This window comes from Balaenoptera acutorostrata, chromosome 13, assembly GCF_949987535.1.
Source record: "Balaenoptera acutorostrata chromosome 13, mBalAcu1.1, whole genome shotgun sequence".
Classification (NCBI taxonomy): Eukaryota; Metazoa; Chordata; class Mammalia; order Artiodactyla; family Balaenopteridae; genus Balaenoptera; species Balaenoptera acutorostrata.
In genome coordinates, this window is record NC_080076.1 from 85,332,047 (window position 1) to 85,357,284 (window position 25,238).

The 25,238-nt window shown below is 43.2% G+C and overlaps 2 protein-coding genes across 14 annotated transcripts in view; one reads left to right on the plus strand and one right to left on the minus strand.

Annotated features, from left to right (window-relative positions):
* Window positions 1-473: 473 nt before the first annotated feature.
* Window positions 474-19,386, plus strand: RNF34 (ring finger protein 34). Of its 3 annotated transcripts, none has more exons than XM_057526190.1 (7): window positions 474-593; window positions 12,407-12,625; window positions 13,643-13,855; window positions 14,000-14,050; window positions 15,489-15,584; window positions 15,845-16,046; window positions 18,438-19,386. In XM_057526190.1, exons 1-7 carry the CDS (start codon window positions 588-590, stop codon window positions 18,626-18,628), a joined length of 978 nt encoding a protein of 325 aa, XP_057382173.1. In that variant the 5' UTR covers window positions 474-587; the 3' UTR covers window positions 18,629-19,386. The 3 variants fall into 3 exon arrangements, with proteins under 3 accessions (XP_057382173.1, XP_057382174.1, XP_057382172.1); XM_057526191.1 differs by having other exon boundaries at window positions 13,643-13,774; XM_057526189.1 differs by having other exon boundaries at window positions 13,643-14,050.
* Window positions 19,387-22,252: 2,866 nt separating this feature from the next.
* KDM2B (lysine demethylase 2B) overlaps window positions 22,253-25,238 on the minus strand; it is a 124,192-nt gene continuing 121,206 nt past the window's right edge. For 6 of the 11 annotated variants that reach the window (XM_057526179.1, XM_057526181.1, XM_057526180.1 and 3 more), the window contains exon 23: window positions 22,255-23,709. In XM_057526179.1, coding sequence (XP_057382162.1) covers window positions 23,528-23,709 — 182 coding nt within the window. In that variant the 3' untranslated portion in view covers window positions 22,255-23,527. Of the gene's footprint in view, window positions 23,710-25,238 lie in introns of all 11 variants that reach the window. The other 5 variants (XM_057526186.1, XM_057526177.1, XM_057526188.1 and 2 more) reach the window with 3 other exon arrangements.

A 25,238-nucleotide genomic window follows, 5' to 3' on the forward strand; every position in this document is an offset into this window, starting at 1 on the left:
GAGAGGAGACCTGAGGTCATTACCGACTGTGAGAGGCTTGAATGTCTGGGGAGGAAATCCGAGGCCCTGCTTTGACCGTTATAGCAAAAAAGTTCCAACCCACCGGCGTTTTCAAATTTACCACGCCCTTTCCCGCCTTCATCTCCAGGGTAACTTGACCACCCAGCCCTAAACCCAAATTTCTGCTGCAGGTTCCTAAGGGGACGCTGACTCCGAGCTCAGCGATCCAGCGGAGAAAACAGCCCGGAGACTCCCGCCACGCCCAGGCCCGCCCATCTCTGCTTGGGGCGGAACGGATTCTTTCTCGGCCTTCCAGGCTGCGACGGAGGCCCCGCCCCATTCCCGCCACTTCATTGGCTTTGGTGACCGGCCCCCCGAGTGTCGGCTCTGGATTGGCCGACTCGGCCGCCGCTCGGCGCTCTTCCCGGGGGCGCGCGGCGGGCGTGACCACGCCCCTTACGTCTGGACGCTGGGTCGCCTCGGGAGGCTCAGTATCGCCGCCCAGAAGGAAGGAGGGCGGTTGTGCTAGGAGCTGCTATGGTGCTGAATTCTCCTGCAGAGCCGACCCAGACGCGGCGGTCGCGGCCATGAAGGTGAGGGGCCGGTGGGGCCGGGCAGTCCCTCCCCTCCTCTTCTATCCGGCCAGTGCGCCCGAAGTGCCTTCCTTTCGCCTCAGCGGTTACCCTGCCGGCACCTCGGAGAGCTCCGCGGAGGGGGGGTCCCCCGCCGGCTTCTGGGGCCCTGACCCGCAGGGCGGATGTCGTGGGCTCCCGGACGTTTCCAACTCCCACAGCGCCTCCGTCAGCGAGCCCGAGGCCGGGGGAGAGGCCGGGCCCGCCCGCACTCACGCCTGGTGGGCCCCTCTCCGCGCTGGGCCCTGTCCGCGTCCTCGGGGGGCGGAGGCAGACCCCCTGGTGCTCGCCTCACCCTCCGTGCCTTTGCCCACAGCGTGCCCTCTCCCGCCCCGAGTCCTTGAACTGACCCAAATGTCGGGAGTACCACGGGACTGTCGCAGGACGGAAACTGCAGGACGAAGGGAAAAGGAGTTGTGCGGGGAGTCGTGAGGCTGGGGCCCGGCTAACTGGTTAGAAATGTCTCGGGGCGGGGATCCCACCCTGAAGGATCTGTTTGCAGGCTTAACACTGGGGCCGTGACCTAGAGCTCTTAGCAAACCCGTTGTGTCTCCATCACCGCTAGGTACGCAGCAAGTAATTTGACAGCTTGAGTCTTCAAGGTGGGTGTGAGAGCGTGGGAGCATCACTGAGTGAGAAGTTTAAGGAAGAGGGGGGAGGGGGGAGGTTCTGGCCTACTTTTGGGAGCTGATTCTCTCAACTTGATCGCTGAGAGTTCTAAAGAGCTCTGGGTACAACAATCAATTCACGTATTGATTCAAACCAAGTGGGATGAGTCATAAGGTGATACTCTTTCAGACATAGATGATTTCATTAATCTCAGTGAAGAGGTGTGATTGGCGTGGGTAAGAAAAATAACAGAGTGAACTGCTAGCTTAAAACTCTACCTTCACAAAGCCCCAAGAAGATATTTTGTTGAGCATTTCCTATGTGTTAGCTAAGAGGGATATATCATGCGTAGAAGTAATTCAAAATACAATCCCACCGTTTAGGAGTTTGCCAACCAAAAGAGAAGAGACATTCTCAAGAAACCACATGATGAGGCAGAATTTGATGTAAGGTATCAAAAAAATACAAAACCCTCAGGAGCAAGAAAGGATTTTTTCTGGCTGTAGGAAGCAAGGAAGATTTTTGGAATAGGTAACTTCTGAACTGGGTTTAAAGTATGGGGATATTCAAAGAGCTTATTTTTTAACTTCCCAGTTCAGCTATAAAATATTTCAACTTAGAATACCTCTTAAAATATCTAAAACTAGCTTTCTTTCCTGAAAACCATCATCCCGCTCTGTGTTAAGATCCAAAAACAAATAAGGGATCTTTATACATAATGCCTCAAAGAATGTCAGTACCTTTAGTGGTAAATATTAAATTTATGACCCGTCAAGAAACATGGTGTAGAAGGAGAGAGAGAATTAGGGGCAAGTACAGTGTTGAAATTTTTTCAGAAGTGTTTTTGAATTTAGGTGGAGGATACTGCTTTCTGAGTTGAAATTTTAGAAACAAAGTTGGATGGGATTTGAAAATATAAAAAGGTATATTTTATGAAACAAAATGCAGACCTAAATAGACATCAGTCTGAACAAGATGACAATTATGAAGATACTGCTTTTCATTTCAGTTTTTGTGAAAACTGGATTCACAAAATTTAGGATTGGGGCTATTTATTAACTTTGTTTCATATTGAAATTGTCTAATTTTGCAGTATCTATATTTCTGGGCAGGGGCATTGATTCCTGATGTCATGGAATTCTAACATGTGAATGTTCATCTAAGCAAGTATTAAAATTAAATTAAAATTTCAGTGGAATTAAAATTAATTTAAAAGCCAAGCAATCAGATAAGTACATCTTCACACAAACCCAGGAGCAGGAGCTGATTTTAGTATATGTGTAGAATGGGTATTTTCTTTACTTTCTTCCTTTAATTTTTTTTGTCTTTTTTTGTTATTGTTTAGAAACTTGTTTTGAAATAGGTTTGTCTCAAAGAGTCAAGTAACCGTTTTACCTTAGAGTAGCATCTAATTAACTTCCTATAACGGATTTTAAAAAAAATCCAAATTAGTGTCTTATGTTAATTTGATTTAATCTTCTTCCTGTTTTCCCATATTTATATTGATCTCACCCTTAATTGTACTAATCATGTTCATTCTTCCAAGCTCAAAACGAGACATCAAGAAGAAAGTAATCTGTTTAACGTAATTTGCTTTTCCTTTTTTTTTTTTTTCTCTTTTCTCTGAAAGGTGGGGGAGTGATGCTAAGGGTCAAGTATACTGTTTTGTTTTTTAATTTTATTTATTTATTTTTGGCTGCATTGGGTCTTTGTTGCTGTGCGCAGGCTTTCTCTAGTTGCGGCGAGCAGGGGCTCTTCTTTGTTGCGGCGCGCGGGCTTCAGTAGTTGTGGTACATGGGCTCAGTAGTTGTGGTGCACGGGCTTAGTTGCTCCGCGGCATGTGGGATCTTCCCAGACCATGGATCGAACCGTGTCCCTTGCATTGGCAGGCGGATTCTTAACCACTGCGCTGCCAGGGAAGCCCCAAGTACACTGTTTTTTTTTGTTTTTTTTAGTACACTGTTTTAAGAAAAGAAAACAAAACCCAAACATGAAGAAGATAACATTTATGATCTCCAGAACAGAACACGTTATTTGTAAAAATCAATCAATTTGGCCAAATGTCTTACCTAAAAATATTACATTTTTAAGATTAGCATTTGTTTTTGCATCCTGCTTAATGTCCAAATGGTATGAGAGAAAGAACTTAGGATGTAAAATTTCCTCCTTTGTGGTATATAGCCTGATATTTAGTCATTAAGATCGCAGAGTTCCTGGTGTATTATATTTCAGTTGAAGCAGCAGTTTCAGTAAGAAATCCTTTCCCTTTTTAAGGAACTGTTGCTCCAGAGGCTCTAAATAGGGTAAAGATTTTTGCTTATTATCTTAATCGTTTCTTCTGGTTTGCTTTAATTTCTGTAGGGAAGTTTAACCTAATTGAAATTTAAACTGTAAAACTTACTCTCTTATATCACTGGTACTGAGATTTGAAACATCTTTTCATATTGTTTAACACAAGGACATTGAGTTTTAGCAAACTGAAGGTTGTTCAGAGTTTAAAGACAAAGCTTGTGGTGATTGAGCTCTCTGAAGAAGCTTCCACTGGTGGAAGAACTGAATCCCTGCCTGGTCCTTGTAGCTTCTTACAGCATCCAAGAAAATTAATGTTCTTGAAATTGAAACTTCTAGGTTTATCCTTAAAATAACTGTGTAAAATACTACCGTATTTAATTTAGAGTTGAGGCAAGCAACTCTTAGGAGCTGGCATTATGATTACTGCTGTTTACCTAGTTTAATCAAAAGCAAATGATTTAGACTATGATCATTTAGTTTTTTGCTGTTTTCAAACCCATCAACTTCCCTACTCCCCCTTCTCTCTCTCTCTCTCTCTCTCTTTCTCTCTGGCTGTCATTTAATCTTCATGGAAATCACTATAGCTTTTCTTAGTCTTCATTCTAGTTTGCCTGGCTACTATTACATTTGGTGGAATCATTAAAAGGGATCACATCCTGATGTAGTTTAGAATAGGATTCAAAGTTTGTAGTAAACTTTTTGTTAATTCTGTAAGTTGAGCATTTTGGAAGTCTCCCCGCCCCAACCCCTAGATATTCTAAAAAGCACATTAGATCTCACACAGACACACACACGCACAATCAAAGACAGCTGAACCTTGAGCCATTTGAAAACTGGCACTCTGCCAAAAAGAAGGCTGGGCTACTGCTCTTGCAAAGAAAGAACGCACTGGGCTTCCCTGGTGGCGCAGTGGTTGAGAGTCTGCCTGCTGGTGCAGGGGACACGGGTTCGAGCCCTGGCCTGGGAGGATCCCACATGCCGCAGAGTGGCTGGGCCCGTGAGCCACGGCTGCTGAGCCTGCGCGTCTGGAGCCTGTGCTCCGCAACGAGAGAGGCCCGCGCATCGCGATGAGGAGTGGCCCCCGCTTGCCACAACTGGAGAAAGCCCTCGCACAGAAACGAAGACCCAACACAGCCAAAATCAATCAATCAATCAATCAATCAAACATACGCATCTGATTCAAGATCCTCATTAAAAAAAAAAAAAAAAAAAAGAAAGAACGCATTCCCTCTTGCTTTTGTTGACTGAAATGATGATTCAGAATGGGCCTCTATTGTGTGAATCTGACCGAGGAACCCAAGAGAGTGCTTAAAAAATTGGTGGTCTGCTATTGTGGAAATAAGTGTCACAGCACTGGAAACTGTCAGTCCCACTCTCCTGCAAAGTGTTTACATTTGTGGGTCACAGCCCCCTCCCCTCCTCTATACTCCTACAGAGGGGAGGGAATTTCTAATTCATTCTTTAGGAAGGAACAATACAGAAGGAACACGTTCAGCCTTTCTGCTACTAGAGAATGAAGAGGAACTTTTATGTTGGTGATTTTAGCAAAGGAGCTGGACATGCTTGCCTCAGTACTTTCCTGGGACCTTCTCAGATCTATCTTCCTGTGGGTAGGGAAGGGACTCTGGTCAACTAGATGGTAAGCTGCTGTTGGTCAGCAGTGCTGGTGGCTGGGTGGCATGTTATCAAGACCAGTTGGCTGCAGAGCTAAAGGCATGTTCTCCAATTGATGTTACCAGTAAAAAAGCAAATATTTAGATTTCTGTTTGTCTTATTTCTTTACTCAGTTTTAAAATGGGAGTGAGAAAAAAAGGTAGTGTTATTGGCTCCCTAAAATCTTGGTGCACTGTCTTTGAAAAAAACATGAGAACTGGCATTGGATACCGGAATAACATGAAGAGATCTAGGTGTCTGGGGCAGTCCAAACAGGAGGCTTTAGAATTTAATTTCTTACTGTGGGCCATGTAAGTTTTTAATATGAGATCTGGTTCTTAATTGATGCCAGGCAGGCCATGGTCCCATGGCTAATCTACTCAGGAGCAATTTTAGTCTGAGAGGGTGTGTAGGAAAGGGATTAGGTTTATCAAGAAAAAGTCATTTATCTTCAGTAGTCATTGATGGCTAGAAAGTCAACTACAAACACAGCTAAATTCTCTGAACTAGGAGTTTTGTATCAGACGTAAGTAGATGGTTGCTTTATTTGGTTATTCTCTATGTTGTTTTTGAACTATATTCATGGTCAAGAGAGGAAATGTAGCCATCTTTACATCCTTCTCACCTCTTAGATTCATGTGGTTTAGTCTGTAGAGTCCTGCTGTCAACCATGGTCCCAAGTAGGGTTTAGAATTGTTAGTCACATAAGCCCAGGTCATAGCAGAGATCCAGACTTTGGCTTTATTCGTGGAAGGGTAGTAGATTTTTTTTTTTTTTTTTTTTTTTACAAAGCAAGCAACTGAAAGATGGATGGCGACCTTTATATAAGTAATACACCTCTTTCGAAGTGAGGCATAGCAACAACTCAGTGAATTTACTGCAAATCCAAAAACCAAAGGGCTGTGGTTTGTGTACTGTCTGCCTAGGAATTGGATTCACCCAGAAAATTTAGGAGGAAATGGAGTAGTTTGGAAAATATGCTTCAATCTACTATCAAAAGGTGAGCAGAGTGTGAATAAAAGAAAAATAACGGAATGCAGGCTGATTAAACTGGCGGAAGATCTTAGAGGATAGGGATGACGGAAGTAGAGAGAACATGAACTTGGGTCTCTAAAGCTTTTAAGGGGAGGGTGCAAAAAGGGGAAGCTTTTTGGTTATGACCCTACCAGGTACGGTAACTGGGCTCTAAGGAAATATAACAAAGACAGAGAGTCAAGAGCTCAGAATAAATTCATGTTCACCTCCCCGCCCCTTTCCCAAGAGCACACATTCAATAAACTTGGGAAAATGCTCTCTTAAATTGTTCCCTAATTGCTTTTGTAGATTCTGTCACTTGAAAAATGGGACTGTTGTATCAAGTATTAACAGAAATTTGGATAGATTTGAGAGGAGAAAGGTCAGTATAGGACACTTCAAGCATTATTAGGTGAAGGGCAAGGTAATAGTCCTTAGATAGGGATCCCCTGTGCCCTGAGGGGACACACAGAAGAAATTCAGGCAATTGGGACTTTAAGGGAAAGTGCAAGAAGATGAAACATACTAACGGGAGGCAGGGAGATGGACCCTAAGTTTGGAAGATTCATCTTCTGGGTGGATTCTTCAACTTGGAGGTGAAGAAGGACAAAAATAGTTTGCCAAATGGCTTTTTGACAGACCCAGAAATCACTGTCTTTCTCCCAGTATTGGAGAGTTCACCCAAGCAAATATGTAGAGGAATAAGTTAGGAAGTAAGAAATCTGGGCCAAAAAGCAAAGAGCAAATAAAATGAAGGAGGGCACCAAATTTCAGCTTAACTTGCAGGCTAATATGTGGTAAAGGAAAGGAACTGATTGGGGACTTCCCTGGCGGTCTAGTGGTTAAGACTCCGAGCTTCCACTGCAGAAAGGTTCGATCCCTGGTCGGGGAACTAAAACATGTGCGTGTGGTGCGGCCAAAAACATTAAAAAAAAAAAGAAAAAAAAAAGTTCTTTAAAAAAAAGGAAAGGAACTGATTTAAGAATCAGATTAAATTGTTAAAAACTCAGCTGAGGCTTTTCTGAGCTAATCCTTTCTGAAAGGATTAGGGGAAACCAGAGTGGGAAAGGAAACACTAGAGGCAAATCCCACTACTTAGGGATGGGGGTGTGAAGGGGCGGTATGTACACAGGTAGTGAGGAGCACGTGGCGGAGATGTTGGTCCTAGAACTCTAGAGGCACAGGCTTCAGAAGTAACCACAGCCCCTTCCATTAGAGAATCTGAGTGATTCTCCAGCTGAAATGATGTAGGCAGAAAGGAGAAATCCCCTAGACCGAGCAGGTGTTAACCTTTTAACCTTGACTGTACATTCACATCACATGGGGAATTAAAAAAAATTCTGACGCCCAGGTTGTACCCCAGACCTGTTAAATCAGAATCTTGGGGCTGGGACTCAGGCACCAGTATTTTTTAAGGCTCTCCTGGTGAGTCCAACCACTGTCTTTCTTTTTTTTTTTTTTTTTTCCGGCTGTGTTGGATCTCCGTTGCTGCGCGTGGGCTTTCTCTGGTTGTGGCGAGCAGGGACTACTCTTCGTTGAGGTGTGCAGGCTTCTCACTGTGGTGGCTTCTCTTGTTGCAGAGCATGGGCTCTAGGTGCACGGGCTTCAGTAGTTGTGGCTCGTGGGCTCTAGAGCGCAGGCTCAGTAGTTGTGGCGCACAGGCTTAGTTGCTCCGCGGCATGTGAGATCTTCCCGGACCAGGGCTCGAACCCATGTCCCTTGCATTGGCAGACAGATTCTTTTTTTCTTTTTATTTTATATATTTATTTATTTTTGGCTGCGTTGGGTCTTCGTTGCTGTGCGCGGGCTTTCTCTAGTTGTGGCGAGCGGGGGCTACTCTGTTGCGGTGCGTGGGCTTCTCATTGCCGTGGCTTCTCTTGTTGCGGAGCATGGGCTCTAGGTGCACGGGCTTCGGTAGTTGTGGCGCACGGGCTCTAGAGCGCAGGCTCAGTAGTTGTGGCGCACAGGCTTAGTTGCTCCGTGGCATGTGGGATCTTCCTGGACCAGAGCTTGAACCTGTGTCCCCTGCATTGGCAGGCGGATTCTTAACCATTGCGCCACCAGGGAAGTCCAACCACTGTCTTAAGGGCAGTTTCACAGGCCTAGGCAGCTCCTTAGCAAGAGGCAGTGACAGCAGCCGCTGTGGTGCAGGACTAAAAATACATGCTCCGAAGTTGGGGAGGTCGAATCACTAAAGAGATCACCTTCATTTCAGCACTGGGGTGCCAGAAAACACAGTCTTAATAGGGGAATGGAAATTAAGTTTTTAAAATATGCTGGATGGGAAAGAAAGGTACATCGAATAAAACTGGTGACTGGGGCTTCCACTTTGAAATTTCTGAACTCTTTCAAGAAAGGCTGGAGTGTTGCAAATGCTACTGTCAGAGGGTAACAGTATACACAGGTGGATTTACCCTTCAGTATGATGCTAGGAATATTCTCTTATTGGGAGATTATTCTCTTATTGGGAGATTTTGTCCAAAATTAAATTTACAGGACTAATGAGGCTGAAACAGATTTTTCAGTGTTTCTTTTTTCCCTCTGTTATGGTCTCTGGCTGATTTGTACCAAATATTAGGTTATACAACATGTTTTTGCCTGGGACAACACTTTGGGAGTTGACTTGGGCTTTGTTTTTTAATTTTTATTTTATAATGAAATGGCTGAAAGAAGATGGAAGCATTCTTTTCATTATTTTCCCTTCTGGGGAATGAAGAGGAAATTCCCTCCCCTTTATAGAAACATGAGGAATTGGATGAAATAGTTACCCTCCAATATTGATGTCTACAAAGAGATACACTTGTTTTCCCAAAACAAATCCTTCTATTCCTTTCACCAGAGCTGTGTATATTTTCAGTCTAGAATTTTAATGATCATACTCGTTAACATGGTTTGAAAATTTGTATCCTTCCTTAACTCTCATTGTAAAATTGATTTCTGAGAGAAAGAACAAAATGTGTAACAGTGCTGCTTTTGAAAGGGAGTATCATTTGAGATTTTTGGCCTGCTAGGTTAGAATATTTTTTACCTTTATTACTCTTTATCTACAAGACACAACTTGAACTTAAAATTTATGTTCAAAAACGAACAAAAAATTTAATTATGGTGCCTTTAAAGAGGTAACATAAACCTTTTACACAGTTATTTTACTTATTAGTCATAATTATGGAACTAGATGCTGTGGAGGAAAGAAGTTCTGTCCACAAGGAACTTTCACTGAAGTTGAGGAGACAACATCACCCAGGCATCAAAAGGGGGATAAAAGCTAAAAGCAATTTAGTTGTTTAGTAGCTAGGTCAGCAGGAAGCTGAAGCTTCTCAAAAACTATACTTCTTTAAACTCCTGGAATGAAAAAAGTTTCTCCTGGTGGTACTTTCTGTAGTTGAGGTATTCCCAAAAAAGTATTATGCTCAAATTGAATTTTTAAAAACATTCTCAGTTGTTTTAAGAACTCACTGTTTAAAGCACTGCGGATGATTAATTTTTTTAAAAAATGGCACTGCGGATGAATCCTTTGCTAAGAGAACACTCACTTTAAATGAACTGTTAGTAAATCTGGATTTTAAAAAATAAATTTATTTTATTTATTTTGTTTTTGGCTGCGTTGGGTCTTCGTTGCTGCGCGCGGGCTTTCTCTAGTTGCGGTGAGCGGGGGCTACTCTTTGTTGTGGTGCGCGGGCTTCTCATTGCGGTGGCTTCTCTTGTTGCGGAGCCGGACTCTAGGCACCCGGGCTTCAGTAGTTGTGGCTCGCGGGCTCCAGAGCACAGGCTCAATAGTTGTGGCGCACGGGCTTAGTTGCTCCATAGCATGTGGGACTTTCCCGGACCAGGGCTTGAATTTGTGTCCCCTGCATTGGCAGGCGGATTCTTAACCACTGCGCCACCAGGGAAGCCCCTAAATCTGGATTTTTATGCCTTTATGTTTAAACAAACCATGGCTTAGACCCTGAGGTATATATTTATTTAAAGGTATAAACTATTAATAATAACTTAACCTGACTTTTAAAGACATCACTATTTCTTGAGAATTACAGGGTTTGAAGCCATGTAATACTTAAGTCAGTGACTCTGATGCTTAAGACTGTTTGAACCTATATTGTGGTTTCATATTACTTTACCTTCTCCTTTCCCTATATTTAATATAGCATATTACTTCTGGGTGGTAGCAAGAATGGCCTGATCCTTCTATACCATTCCAAATAGACTTTTTTTTTTTTGGCCGCGCCACGCGGCCTGTGGGATCTTAGTTCCCCGACCGGGGATCAAACCTGCACCCCCTGCAGTGGAAGCATGGAGTTTTAACCGTTGGACTGCCAGGGAAGTCCCTCCAAATAGCCTTTTTTTTCTTTTTTAAAGAACTTGAGCTTTATGTATTTTTTTTAAAAAATAAATTAATTTATTTTTGGCTGCGTTGGGTCTTCGTTGCTGCGCGCGGGCTTTCACTAGTTGTGGTGAGCGGGGGCTACTCTTCGTGGTGGGGCGCAGGCTTCTCATTGCGGTGGCTTCTCTTGCTGTGGAGCACGGGCTCTAGGCACGCAGCCTTCAGTAGTTGTGGCTCGCAGGCTCAGTAGCTGTGGCTTGCGGGCCCTAGAGCGCAGTCTCAGTAGTTGTGGCACACGGGCTTAGTTGCTCCGCGCAATGTGGGATCTTACTGAACCACGGCTCGAACCCGTGTCCCCTGCATTGGCAGGAGGATTCTTAGCCACTGCGCCACCAGGGAAGTTCCATTATTATTATTTTTTGATGTGGACCATCTCCAAAGTCTTTACTGAATTTGCTACAACATTGCTCCTGCTTCATGCCTTGGTCCCTTGGCCAAAAGGCATGTGGGATCCCAGCTCCCCAGCCAGGAATCGAACCCGCACCCCCCCGCACTGGAAGGCGAAGTCTCAACCACTGGACCGCCAGGGAACTCCCTCCAAATAGCCTTTTAAGGTTGTTTAAAAAAAAAATTTTTTTAAGAGCTCATTGGACAAGCAGTAAATATTCGACAGAATTAGATAATAAAATAAATGGAACAGTGCCTTTGTTATGCCCTTTTAACTAATAGGACCTCACCTACCTGGACTTCCATTACTTATCACATTATCTAGAGTCTAGAATATGCTTAAGAATTAGGACAAGGGGCAAAAGCTCATTGGTTCCAAACAGTGTAGCTTTATATTTTAAGCATGGGAAAATGCCTTGAGCCCTCACTGAAAATGTATTTTTATATACGCTTCTAACAAGCTTGGTTATCAGGTTTCTGAATGCAGTAAAAAAGGAGAGACAGGTTGCTAGAGGTAGATATAGTGATAGCAGTGGTGATTCACAGAAAGGGAAGAGATGAGAGAAAAAAACATAAAAGGCAGCATATTAGTTTCAAGCCACTTAGTGGAGTGGCAAATAGCCCTTACACCTCAAAACGCATTATGATTATCAAGTCATCAAAAATTGTGTTCAGTATTCTCAGTTTGCTTTTTAAAAATATTTTCCTTAATGTTAAATTAATATATTCCTTATAAAGATTTGGAAAGCAGGGGAAAACTCCAGAAAACAAATTATACGAGATATACATGAAAACCTAGAGAGCACTTCAGTTGGCATTTTGATGTTTTCCCAGTCATTTTTAAAAAATCAAAAAAGTTTTCACATGCCATAGTTTATTATGCCCAGATATAAATAAGAGGACAGAAGTTTAATGAAATTAAGTAATTTGAATTTATATTCTTTCTGCTAAATGATAGCTGGGAAAATCTGACTCAGCCTATAGAACGGTGCTGTAGTCACCAGTCTAAGGTTGCCAGATAGAATACAAGACACTCAGTTAAATTTGAATTTCAGATAAACAATGAACAGCTTTTTTTGGTGTAAGCATATCCCAAATATTGCACAGCACTTACTTCTATCTAGTCATTTTTCTTCTGTGTGCATGCACGTGTATCTAAGTGTATGTGTGTTTTTTGTTGTTTTTCTACGAAATTGGGTTCATGTTGTATCTTCTCCTTTTGTTAACAATATATCATGAGTATCACCAAAGCCAAATATTCTTTGTAAATACCAGAAAATTATCCACTTCCAAATAGCTTAAAATTTTGATGCTTAAAAGAATAATCTCGAAATTATTTAGGGCAAACGTGCCTCTCCAGAATGGCATTCCCCGAGAATCCCAGAGAGCCCAGGTTCCAATCAGCTTTAAACTGGTGCCTATTTTTGTTCCTTTTCAGGCGGGTGCCACGTCTATGTGGGCTTCGTGCTGTGGGCTGCTGAATGAAGTCATGGGGACTGGAGCTGTCAGGGGCCAGCAGTCAGGATTTGCAGGAGGCACTGGTCCATTCAGATTTACACCAAACTCTGATTTTTCCACTTACCCACCAGCACCTACAGAAGGGCCTAATATAGTTTGCAAAGCCTGTGGACTTTCATTTTCAGTCTTTAGAAAGAAGGTGAGTTGGATGAAATGTTACATACAAAAAAACACATGTATCAGAATTCTTGATTGTGTGTTATTTTGAGTACTAATGAATATTCATTTCTTCTTATACAAATACCAGAAAGTTAGTCCTAATAACCATTTCCCATTTAGAAAAGTACTGAGTTGCAGAGACTGTATCACTGCTCAGGTTTTCTGACTAGACATTGTCACTTCTCATGTTGCTCAGCCATCCTTTCTCCTGGACTCTGACCTGTTCATACACTTTGATTCTTATGTTCTGAAGCAAGAGATTTAATTAGTCTGCAATTTTGTTAAGAGAAGATTTACTATAACTTTGATCTCAAGTTTCAAAAAATGTATCCCCACCCACATTAACTCAAGTGAAGAAATGAGTATATTAACATTAGCTACTGTTTAAAGATTCAACATGCAAAATAACGGCTAAAACCGTTATTTTCTTTAGGACAGAAAGTTTTCTTTCTGAGAACCATCATATTGCTGGGCCATCTCCCAGGCTTGTCAATTCAGTCCTTTGAAATACTTAACAAACAAGGTGTTAGCTTGTGGGAACAACGCCCGTGTCCCCTGCACTGGCAGGCGGATTCTTAACCACTGCGCCACCAGGGAAGCCCGCAGTCCCCCTTCTCTTTAAATGGAGTAATTTTCACATAGGCAAAGGGCAGGAAGAGAGTTTGTGGTTGTGCTTTCTGCTCTGTGTGGTTCAAGTCAGCTCTGTTTTGCTAATTACGTTTGCCCAAAGGGGTGGAAAGGTTTTAATTCATTAACACAAGAGTATGTTTTTCTTAAAGGTCTGTATTTGAACTTCTGTGAATCCGAACTGCCTCAGCAGTGACTGTTTTGATTTTCACCGCTTTTAGAACACGAAAATGCCCATGGGTCTGGTGCCATGGGGGACTTCATAAGAACTAAAATTTAATTTTAATAGAAGGCAAAAGGAAAACTAGTGCTTTCACAATGGCTTATATCTGGCTGTCATTAAATGCTTCTTTCCTATCTGTTTCTTCAGCATGTATGTTGTGACTGCAAGAAAGATTTTTGCTCCGTTTGTTCGATCTTACAAGAAAATCTCCGTAGATGTTCCACTTGTCACTTATTACAAGAGACAGCCTTTCAGCGCCCTCAGTTAATGCGACTGAAGGTGAAGGATCTACGGCAGTATCTCATTCTTAGAAACATACCGATCGATACCTGTCGAGAGAAAGAAGACTTGGTAGATCTGGTACTGTGTCACCATGGGCTGGGCTCTGAGGACAACCTGGACACGAGCAGTCTGAATTCCTCAAGGTCCCAGACTTCTAGCTTTTTTACACATTCATTTTTTTCAAACTATACAGCCCCATCTGCTACCGTGTCTTCCTTTCAGGGAGAGCTTATGGGTGGAGACCGGACCTTAGGATCTGGAGTACTGGCACAGGTACGAGGGTGTAATTACCCTGAGGGCCTGGCATGTTGTCTGCTTTCAGCCAATATGGAGGGGGCTTTAGGGCTGAAGACTCCTTGCTGAGCCGGGGTTCCACGTGCTGCTGAACTCTGCACTTGCAGGCTCTCCTGATGTGAGGCTCCAAGCTCAGATGCTGCCTGAAGGGCCCAAAAAGAGCTCATCAGTCTCTTGACCTTAGTTACCTCAGTTTCCCTATCTTATATAGTTAAATACTAGCTGTCGAAATAATGACTGTCAAATGTAGCATATAAACGTTTGCAGGACTATTTGTGTGTCAGTGACCATGGAAACTATAAGTTAACCTAATGCCCAGTTGCCTTGCTACTGTAAAATTGTTCTAATTTAGATATTGGGAAACAGCCATCTGAATTAGTGACAGGATATGGTTATTTACTCATTGCAAAGAAACGCCAGTGCAGAATGTTGTCCCAGTGAGGTCCTTGGGCATACTAATTGAATAACATGCCAAGTCTTGTAATTAATACTCAATTTGTATATATGAATGATTCTAAAATGCTGAAAGAATTGTTTTGAACATTTATTTCCACATTTAATTTTCTCCTCTGAGGAAAGAGGTTAGAAGCAGAGGGAAATGTGGTCTAGTTGCTTTCTAAATAGTCATCAATTAGATAAGCCCAAGCTAGGAGTTTTATTATTTTCCCAAATGGCAGCTGGCATAATTATGATGCAAAGATAAGACACATCTGACTTTTGTGTCACTTTTGGGTATATGACACCACTTGGGAGATGTGGGTCTTTGGATGATACAATATGGTGTTTGTGAACTAGTGGGGTAGAATACTTGAAATTGGGCATTGTCCTAGGCTTTCTGTTCTCCTTAAAGAAAAGAGTATCTGATGGTTGAGGAATTTCTGAAAACTAGAAATAGCATCAACCATCAGTGAATTAGTCTAGAAAGCATCGTTTGGAATTAGAATGTCTAAGCATGAGGTAGTAGGATTGAGATCTTTGAAATCGAATACCCTTGACACTAGGGCTGATCTTAGAGCTTTAGTTTCTACCTGCATCTTAGAGGCTCCAGTTAAACCAGCCAGCTACAGGTCCTTTGCTAAGGACACAGTGCAATTCCATACACTTTTGGCTTTGACATTCTGTGATGGGACCTTCTTAACTTCTGGGGAGTTAATACTATGGTTAGATTTTACAAATTCACACACACATAGGAATTTGACTTTTGAGATAACTATGGAAGGTAAATTGTTTATGGACTCATTGGTGCCCAACTCCTTGGGAGGGGCAGCAGCACTCAGGATCCTAGGAAGGTGTGGAGTATGCCAGGCATTAGGGTCATTCTTGGGGAGGATCTATTGGAAGGGTTTTCTCCAGTGATAAATATGGGTTGGTGCCATTAGGAAAATGATTCCTGACCTAATACGCATCATGTGTGCAGGTGCGAAGCGAAATAGCTTCAGCAAACACAGAAGATGATGAAGATGACGATGACGACGACGACGATGACGAGGATGAAGAAAACTTGGAGGAGCGGGTGAGACTGCCTATAAAACTCGGTTTCCCTGACACGTCACCTTGGTAGGCAGGGAAAATGCCCATGTGGACTGTCGCTAGATTAGCACAGGATGTTTCTTCTGGTTTGAATGCAGCACAATATATAAAACACTTCAAGAACCGGTGGGAAGTCTGGGGAGAATATCCAGGGCCAGTGATGACTGTAGGTTGAAGGCAGCATGCTATTTTCCTTGCTGGATTTGCAGGAACAGAGGTAATGGACACACTCTGTGATTTCAGACATCTGGCCTCGCTAAGAAGAGAGTGAGAGCTTCTCTGTCTGACCTGTCAAGCCTTGAAGACGTGGAAGGGATGAGTGTGCGCCAGCTCAAGGAAATCCTGGCTCGGAATTTTGTCAACTATTCTGGCTGTTGTGAAAAATGGGAGCTAGTAGAGAAAGTAAACCGGTTATACAAAGAGAATGAAGAAAATCAAAAGTCATGTAGGTTTATTTTTCCTTTGTTTCCCTGTAGTAGCTTTCTTTAGGCCTTTAAAAACTGGCCTGTTTCTGTCAGTTAAGTCCACTTTATTTTTGAGAAACCTATGTATCCTTTTATTGAGTGTGAATTAGTTATATAAACCTGCTTATAGATCTCTTAAGCAGTAAGTTCATTATGTGATGTTGGCTTTGAGATCACCATTGCCAATGAGTTAGATAATCTTTTGTTCAGTCTGGTTTTTCTGGTCATAATTTGTTAGAACTCTAATGAAACTCCTTGTATCTAAAAAAGGCTTGTTTTCTCACTAACCTGTCTGGCAGGCCAGTACTTAGGATTTAAAAGCTACCATTGAGATAATCAAACAGTGGGGGGAAAAAATTCCCTAGAGCCAAGATGTTAAGTAGTTCTTAACATCAAGTATCAGTAGGTTTCTTTGTTAAGTCACGAAAAGCTAAGGTTAAGAACTTCTGAACTATTTATTGATGGAGCATGGAGCAGAAATCCTCAGCTGGTAACAGGGCCAAGCCACAGAGCATTTATAGGCAAGAAAAAAGAATTCAGTGGTGTTCAGACTGACAAATATTATGTTCTTATCTAGAAAACAGTCCTCCCATCATTAACGTGTATCATCTTGAGTTTTTTTCTTTAAAACCTGGTTATAATACAGCATTTGTTGATAAACAGGTTTATGCCCAGAATATGCAGATAGTATTTTGGCACACCTATTTCTTTTCTTTCTTTTTTTAAAAAATATATTTATTTTTGGCTACGTTGGGTCTTTGTTGCTGTGCACGGGCTTTCACTAGTTGTGGAGAGCGGGGGCTACTCTTCGTTGCGGTGCGCGGGCTTCTCACTGTGGTGGCTTCTCTTGTTGCGGAGCACGGGCTCTAGGTACGTGGGCTTCAGTAGTTGTGGCTCGCGGGCTCTAGAGCACAGGCTCAGTAGTTGTGGCACACGGGCTTAGTTGCTCCGAGGCATGTAGGATCCTCCTGGACCAGGGCTCAAACCCGTGTCCCCTGCATTGGCAGGCGGATTCTTAACCACTGTGCCACCAAGGAAGTCCCACACCTACTTCAACGATGATGCAACAGTAGCAGATACAGGCATCTTAATCATTGGAGCCTACAGAGGCTCATCTGTTATCTTACTCATGGATCCTTTCTCCCCACTTTCCAGTAATGGTATGGGCCATGAACTAGGACCCCAGATGACGACAGTGTTTATTTCCTTAAATCCAGGGACTATTGGCTTTTCAAGCTTGAATTCCTGTTTGGTTCTTTTTTTTTTTTTGAAATGGCTCCTAGGTTCTTTTTTTTTTTTTTAATGCTTTCCTTTTTTTTTTTTAATTTTTATTTATTTATTTATTTATTTATTTTTAATTTATGGCTGTGTTGGGTCTTCGTTTCTGTGCGAGGGCTTTCTCTAGTTGTGGCAAGTGGGGGCCACTCTTCATCGCTGTGCGCGGGCCTCTCACTATCGCAGCCTCTCTTGTTGCGGAGCACAGGCTCCAGACACGCAGGCTCAGTAATTGTGGCTCACGGGCCCAGCTGCTCCGCGGCATGTGGGATCTTCCCAGACCAGGGCTCGAACCCATGTCCCCTGCATTAGCAGGCAGATTCTCAACCACTGCGCCACCAGGGAAGCCCCTGTTTGGTTCTTTCTAACCTTCTTCATGATTCCCATTAATCCCTTCTGTGACCTGTAGAAAGGGAAGCCTCACTGTCCATAGCTCTATGGCCAAATCTCAGGCTGCAATGAACTTTTTAAACTCATTCTGAACCTTTCTTATTCAGAACCAGAACGTCCCATGCCTTTTGAGTTAGACAAACTCCCAACAGTACCATCGTAGCCAGAAACACAGATGAATTTTGAGATGATTCCAAGGCTCAGGGGGTGCCGTCCCTCAACTACAGGCTACTTGACGTATGACTCTGTAACTTTCCCGTCGGTGTAGAAATAAAGCTCCTCCTCCTACTAAGATGAGGCTCTGGAGCCTGTGACTTTCCCAAGGCCACACAGTTGGGATGGAAATTCGAATCGTGTTCTAACTCTGAGGCCCATGTGTAGGACAGCCTAGGGCTTCTTCATTTTTATTTATAGAAGCAAGCTATCACAAAAACCTTGTATTATATACAGATGTAAAATAGAATTAAATAGGGGCGGGGGCGGGAAAAAAAAGAATTAAATAGCTAACATGTGTTAGGCACTTCATCCCTGGTCCTAAGATAAGTATTTCTCATTTATTCTTCACAAAACCCTACGAGGTGTAATTATTGCCATTTCTAGTGGAAGGAATCGATGTGCTGAGAAGCGGGGACTATTTCTCTTACAGTGGGGTCACTCTGGGTCACTTAGAGGCTGTGCCCGCAGCCCCAGCTCTCTTTCCCTTTCAGATGGCGAGCGGCTGCAGCTGCAGGACGAGGAGGACGACAGCCTGTGCCGGATCTGCATGGACGCCATCATCGACTGCGTCCTGCTTGAGTGCGGGCACATGGTCACCTGCACCAAGTGCGGCAAGCGCATGAGCGAGTGTCCCATCTGCCGGCAGTACGTGGTGCGCGCTGTGCACGTGTTCAAGTCCTGAAGCCGAGGACCCCCCAAGCTCGATCCCAGACGTTTCAGTGCACAGAAGGGACTGGAAACTTCCTGTTCAAAATTTGAAGCTATTTTTAAAAATTATTTTCACAACTAACTGGGGACGGGAAAGATTCATCCTAAGTTGCAGCAACACTGGTCCATGCCGTATGCCTGTCAGCTGGAGGACTGGCTCAGTTTCCCAGTTTCTGCTGGGCTTCTTCACACATCTCTGATTACTAATCGCTGAAGTCAGACTGCTTATGGCATCAGCTACTGTTCTCTTTGGAGGACATTTATCCTGTTCTCTTATTTCTCCTTCATCCTATTTTTAACTTTAACTACTCAGATGTTTGAAACTTCTGCTCTCTTTGGATGAGGTCACTGTCTGCAAATGGCTGACATGGTACACGCCGAACAGGGGCACCTCTGAATGTTCATTTTATTAGTCATGTATATTTTAAATGCTACTATTTGATGAATGTAATTTTCCACATTGTTGCTATTTCTGCCTTTAAACGTAATTGGGAACAACTGACATTCTATAGTCAACTGCCAGGGCCTGAGACTAAACATGTCCATTTTTGTTCAGGTACAGCTTTTTATAGCAAGGGCTGCATCTAGCTTCCTTCATTAGAGAAGTGTGTGTGTTAAATTCTTTATTAACGTGTAATCAGTTTACACTGTTTTATATAGTGAAAGTGTATTTTTCAGTGCTACCCACTAGCTAGTTTGAACTTTAGGAATAAAATTAGGTTTTAAAAAATGCTTTTGTTTACATTTGTCCTGGTCAGTTCCTAATTTACTTCGGTACAGCATGAATGGGTGTCCAGGCCTGGTCTAGCGCATTCTTCATGAGAGAAAGGAGCACCTTCAAAGATGTTGTACCTGTCTACCTTGGCTGCTAATTTACCAGTAAATTTAACTACATGTTTGCCACATACTGTGACCAGGTATTGTGCCAGATGCTTTATGGTTACCTCCAGCATTCTGAAATAGATATTGCCTCACGTCACAGATGGGGAACTCGATATCTGAGAAGTTAAAGAACTTGTCGAAAATCTCACAGTTAAAAAGTCACCATAGGGAATTCCCTGGCGGTCCAGTGGTTAGGACTCTACGCTCTCACTGCTGAGGGCACTGGTTCAATCCCTGGTCAGGGAACTAAGATCCCATAAGCTGTGTGGTGCAGCCAAAAAAAAAAAAAAGTCACCACATCAGAATTTGAACCTAGCTCTGATGACAGTGTTTTTTTCTTAACTCTTCTAATACCACAACTGAGAAACCTGAGACATTAGCTTATGCTAAAAGGTTCTTGGGACATTAATGATCTGAAATCTCTTTTCTTTTAGGTCCAGCTCTAACCAGGGTGGTTTTTTGGTTTAGTTGAGACCAACTGTGGATTCATTCCCACGCCTTGTGGGCAGGTATGTTTTTAGGAAACTACGTAACTTCTTGGCTGAGTCCTGTAGGTTTTTTATCTTTTGACTCTGCAGTGGATAACACATGCCTTCAGGTGCTCAGGGTCCAGAAGTCAATCAACAAGACCTGAAAATTACAGCAAAGGAGGTAAACAGTCTTGCCCCGCTGTGCTTAAGGCAGAAAGTTTGGCTAGCTGTGAAAAAAAAGTTGCCTTTCTACGTTTTCTGGTTTTGAGTGTCAGAGCATGTAAATCAAAGCCTTGTGGATATTCTCAAATACCCTTCTCCTCTGCTTGCCTGAAGAGCCCAGGGTGGGTACTGGCTACAGTTCACATGGACAGTAAAAGCTCAGCCCCTGCTGAAGCTTTAGGAGCACTTAGTCTGTACTTCTCCTGAGACAGTGAACTCCAGAAGTTCAACGTTCCCCACAAATCCCTAAATTGGTGGAGAGAAGTCTTCAAATCCAGGCCAGTGGGTGATGGTAAACACACCGAAATAGAAGCTGAGCAGCAGGTGTTGGTGTATCTTAAATTAGAAAATTGAGATTTATTTGCTCATAGTCTCAGCTTAGAACAGCTTGTTTACTGTTTCTTTTAGGACTTATCTATAGTTTCAGGTGCTTGTTTCAGCAATGAACAAAAACTCTTAATGGTGTATCTTCTTAGGTAGCATTTTGAAATAACCTTGGCTCAGTGAGAAGCCAACAAATTTTTAGGCTAATAGGCTCAACACTTAGAATAACTGAATTGCAAGGGACTAACTTATCTGGCAGAGGGCAAACATTCCTCCCTGGAATCTGCATTTTCTAGCTGCATGCCATGCCTCTTTTAATTTTCTGACTAGGTCATCTATCATATGGATAAAATTCTGGAAGTTCACAGTGGAATGCAATGACGTCTCTTTGTCCTTGTCCTCACAGGATGGAAGAATTTCATTCCATGTTTTGGATGGGCCGTGGTGCCTGCCTTTGTAAAGGCCAGGATGCCTAGAGGAAGGAGGGTTACGGCCTCCCCTCTTTCCTGGGTTAAGAAGTTGTGATCTCACACAGGAAGTGGTCCTTCTGGTTTATGGTCCTTCCATTACTTCATCAGATACAGTGTATGGGCTCAGAGCAGCTGTTTGCAGGCATCTAGCTTGCCCTGGCCTCATCTAAAGCTCATTTTTGAAGGAATAAGTCTGTTCGACACACCATGGTGTGTCCTTACGGTAACTCCGGCTGCTCAGCCCTGGCAGCCCTTCCTTCACCTCCTCTCTTGGCCGACCTGTGTGCTCCTGGAAACATTACGGGGGAAAGAGGGCCCTCTAATGCTGAGATTCCACTTGAAAACCACTGTCCTCCTTCAACGGTTCCCAAGGGAGAAGATGCCTTTATTGGACATCAGGGTAGCTCTTAACTCGGAGGCTCACAGCACTCAGGCTGCCAGGAAAACTGCAACTTGACCTCTTGTGTGGGCGCTCCACGATGAACGATCAGGCTTGCAAAGGTAAGCCACATTTTTGTAAATAAACCACAGGGTGTTAAACTAATCTTAACCTCTTTTAAATGCATCTCCTGAGTTAAATTCTGGGGTGCAACAGCTTATGTCTCCAATTTGAGTCAGAAAGTATCTCTGGATTTAAGTTAATAGGCGGCGGCACAAACTAGATGGGATGTAAAACCATTTCACCGTGGCAAAAAAAGAAAAAAAAAAGGATGGGGGGCAGGGGCAGTATGAAACTACCATAGCAGGAAAGGCTAGTCCCATGCGTCCCAAGTCTGATGTTGCTGTTGATGACTGAGGAAGGAAGCTGGGTTACCTTCATTTTCAGATGACTAGAGCAGTTGTTCCAGTATAAAAATCCTGTGATCTGAAGTCTACTTCTCACTGGTTTCTATGTCTGCCACCTGGGGAAGTTACCACCTAACCAGGTGCCTCCAGCACCCCAGCCCCAGGTTAGCAGTGCAGGATGTGGCCTCCTTGAGTTGCGTCCAGTGGCGGCTGAGGAGATGAACCCCTGTCCCCCTTTGGCAGTGGAAATGCCAAGTGGCTGTGGAAGTTATTTTATACGGGTGTGGTCAGCAGCACCCAAACAGGTAAGCCACCCTGCCCCTTAAGGCAGTTCGTACCTAATTCTTACACATGGACATTGGTGTAGCATAGTTCTTTCCTGTTATCTTTATTAGCTACAAACAGCAAGATCTCTTTCTGAAAATGGAAAAAACACATACCAAGGGGCTGCCGCATTTCTCAGATGAATAAGAAATTATACCTTGTTTGCCTTCAAAACAGTATACACTGGCATCGAGACTACTGCCTCTGGACTTCCTAGTCAAATTTCTAGTGCACCCCTAGAACAGAAACCCTCCAAGTCCAAGAGTGGTTTTTTTTTGTACAATTGTTTATACAAATTCAACAAAGGTAAAACCGCGTCAGGGAAGGTCTAGGAAAACACCACCTTACAACAATGGCACTTATGAATGCATAACTTTACAACTAGGAAAAAGCCATGTTATAAACCTTAACGAGAACTCAACTCACACTTCAGAGAGAAAAAAGGAAAAGAAAGGCTATGTTGGATCATTTATTCAACTTCTTGACTCACTGTATAAATTAGATCTGTGTAGAGTACAAGAGCTCATATGCGGGAGCAAAACCCTCCTGAGTGCAAAGGCTGAAGTCTGAATTTTAAAATTTTGAGAGAAAGGTGAATTCTATACAGAGGAAATTTAGCAAAGTGTCTCACTTTAACTAAAATTTACACATATCCACAACATGCTTATGTAACTTCTTGACATACAAAGCAGGCTCTCAACTTCCAGTTAGACATGCTTTTAACTGGAAGGTCTTAGCCTGTTTTGCCAGATCTGGGCACGTGTGTAAATTGATTCATATGAAGTACAGGTTAAGTTCTCTCCTACCTTAAGGAAACCAGGAAAGTTGGCAATCTCAAAACAATAAAAACACTGGTATGCATTCAAACCTTGCATAAATAACTTTTAAACAATTTGTACAAAAATAGTTCTGCATAATGTAAGATGTAACAAAACCAAACAAACAAACATGTCAAGACGGCAGCTGTGGTGTGTGGTCCATTTTATGTTGACACCAAAACCCCCAAAGTTGCCAGGAATAAGGTGTCCAAAACAAAAAACACCACCACCAAAAAAAAAATTCCTAAGCTCATGCTTCCAGTAAGAGAATTTCTCCCAAGTCCATCCTCCTCTCCGACAGGAATGTCTTCTTGGTAAAGGCTGCCTTAGAAATGGTCCAGAAAGCAGTGCAGTTTTGTTTCAGAAAGACCAAAGGAAAGCGCCTGACTCACTCATCCCCAAAACGGTGGCGGACTGGCTTCTCCCTCAGCGAGACTTGCAAAATGGAATCGTTCTGTGGTCTGTTGTTCCAAGTTCCAAATTGAAAATAAAAGCCCTAGTTTTTGTAAAGTCTTTTACCCTCCCCTGCCGCGTCCCCTCCCCTCACCCACCCCATATTTACATACTTGTCCTTGGACTAACTCAGTTTTTGCAGGAGTTTTTCTTCCACTTGCCCGAACTGGACACTAACAGACATTTCAGCTATGAACTGCTCACAGCCTTCCTTGGTAACTTGCTTGCAGTACCTCAGGTCAATATGACAGATATTCCCACACCGTTTGAAGAAGGACAGGCACTGGTCAGTGACCTTATTGCAGTCTGCAGGGAAGAGGACACAAGGTGAGGTGGAGGAAGCGTGGAGCCGAGGGCCCTCCCCAAGCCCCAGGCACTCAGCAACAGAGCAGCAACTGTCCTTGCTGGAAAGCTCTCTTCAAATGCAGAATGGTTTCATCTACCACTTACAGAAGTTTCATATATGCTTGAAAAGCATCCACACATTCCAAGTGAAATTGCTTAGACTCTTACCCCATGGCCGCCTCTTATATGTATATATTCTCACATCAGTAGGTCCTGTCTATGTTGTTTTATAAAGATAGGATCACACAATATATGAAAATAGCTTGCTTCTCATGTCTACTCTACTGCTGAGAACACCTCTCTCTGCAGGTTCTTGTGCGCTGTCTGCTTATTCACAGGGGAGAAGTGCTGGGGGAGTGAGGACACCTGTAAGGTCATCCTGGGATCCTCCCACTCCCCTGGGCACCAGCCCTTTAGACGGAGGCCCCGTGTGCTTGCCCGCCCTCTGTGGGACGTTTACCTCAAACCTATGCAGGAGACCAATGTGCTAGAAGGGGCCGGAGAGATTCTGTCCACAGGGAGCAAAACCAGAATTCAGAACCCTCCACCATGCCCTCACCGGTAGATATGCTCTTCAACCGAGTATTTCTATCAATTTGGACTTTGCTTCTGTAGCACTGTTTTCTTTTAGAACTGAATCCTCAGTCAACGGGCTGCAACGCCAGCTCGCATCCAACTGAGGCTGAGTCCCCACCCTGAGCCCAATGATTCCTTCATCTCAGTGGTATATTAAGCTGGAGACCTTTCCTCATCATCACTAAAATTGGTTGTGTGGGGAATATTATGGATAGGCCCATGATGGGTTAAACAAAAGTCTGTTTAAGAGTGAAAAATAGATGTCCAATGAAAGGACAATCTGGGTTAAGAATTACAAACCTCAGGGCTTCCCTGGTGGCGCAGTGGTTGATAATCTGCCTGCCAATGCAGGGGACACGGGTTCGAGCCCTGGTCTGGGAAGATCCCACATGCCGCGGAGCAACTAGGCCCGTGAGCCACAATTACTGAGCTTGCGCATCTGGAGCCTGTGCCCTGCAACAAGTGACGCCGCGACAGTGAAAGGCCCGTGCACCGCGATGAAGAGTGGCCGCCGCTTGCCACAACTAGAGAAAGCCCTCGCACAAAACGAAGACCCAACACAGCCAAAAATAAATAAATAAATAAATAAATAAAAATCCTTCCCTCTTAAAAAAAAAAACTACAAACCTCAAACCATGTGGCCTATACCTCACAACAAAATAAATTCTAGACAGATCAAAGCATTAAATTTTTTAAAATGATACTTATGGAAAAGAAGTAAAAATATCTCTGCTTGCAGACAACATGATCTTAACGCAATAACTCTAAGGATTACACACACACACAACTAATTCAGCAAAGTTGCAGGATATAAAATCAACACAAATATTAGTAGCATTTCTAAACACTAGCAATGAACAATCTGAAAGAAAATTACAAAAATTTCATTTACAATAGCATCAAAAAGAAAACAT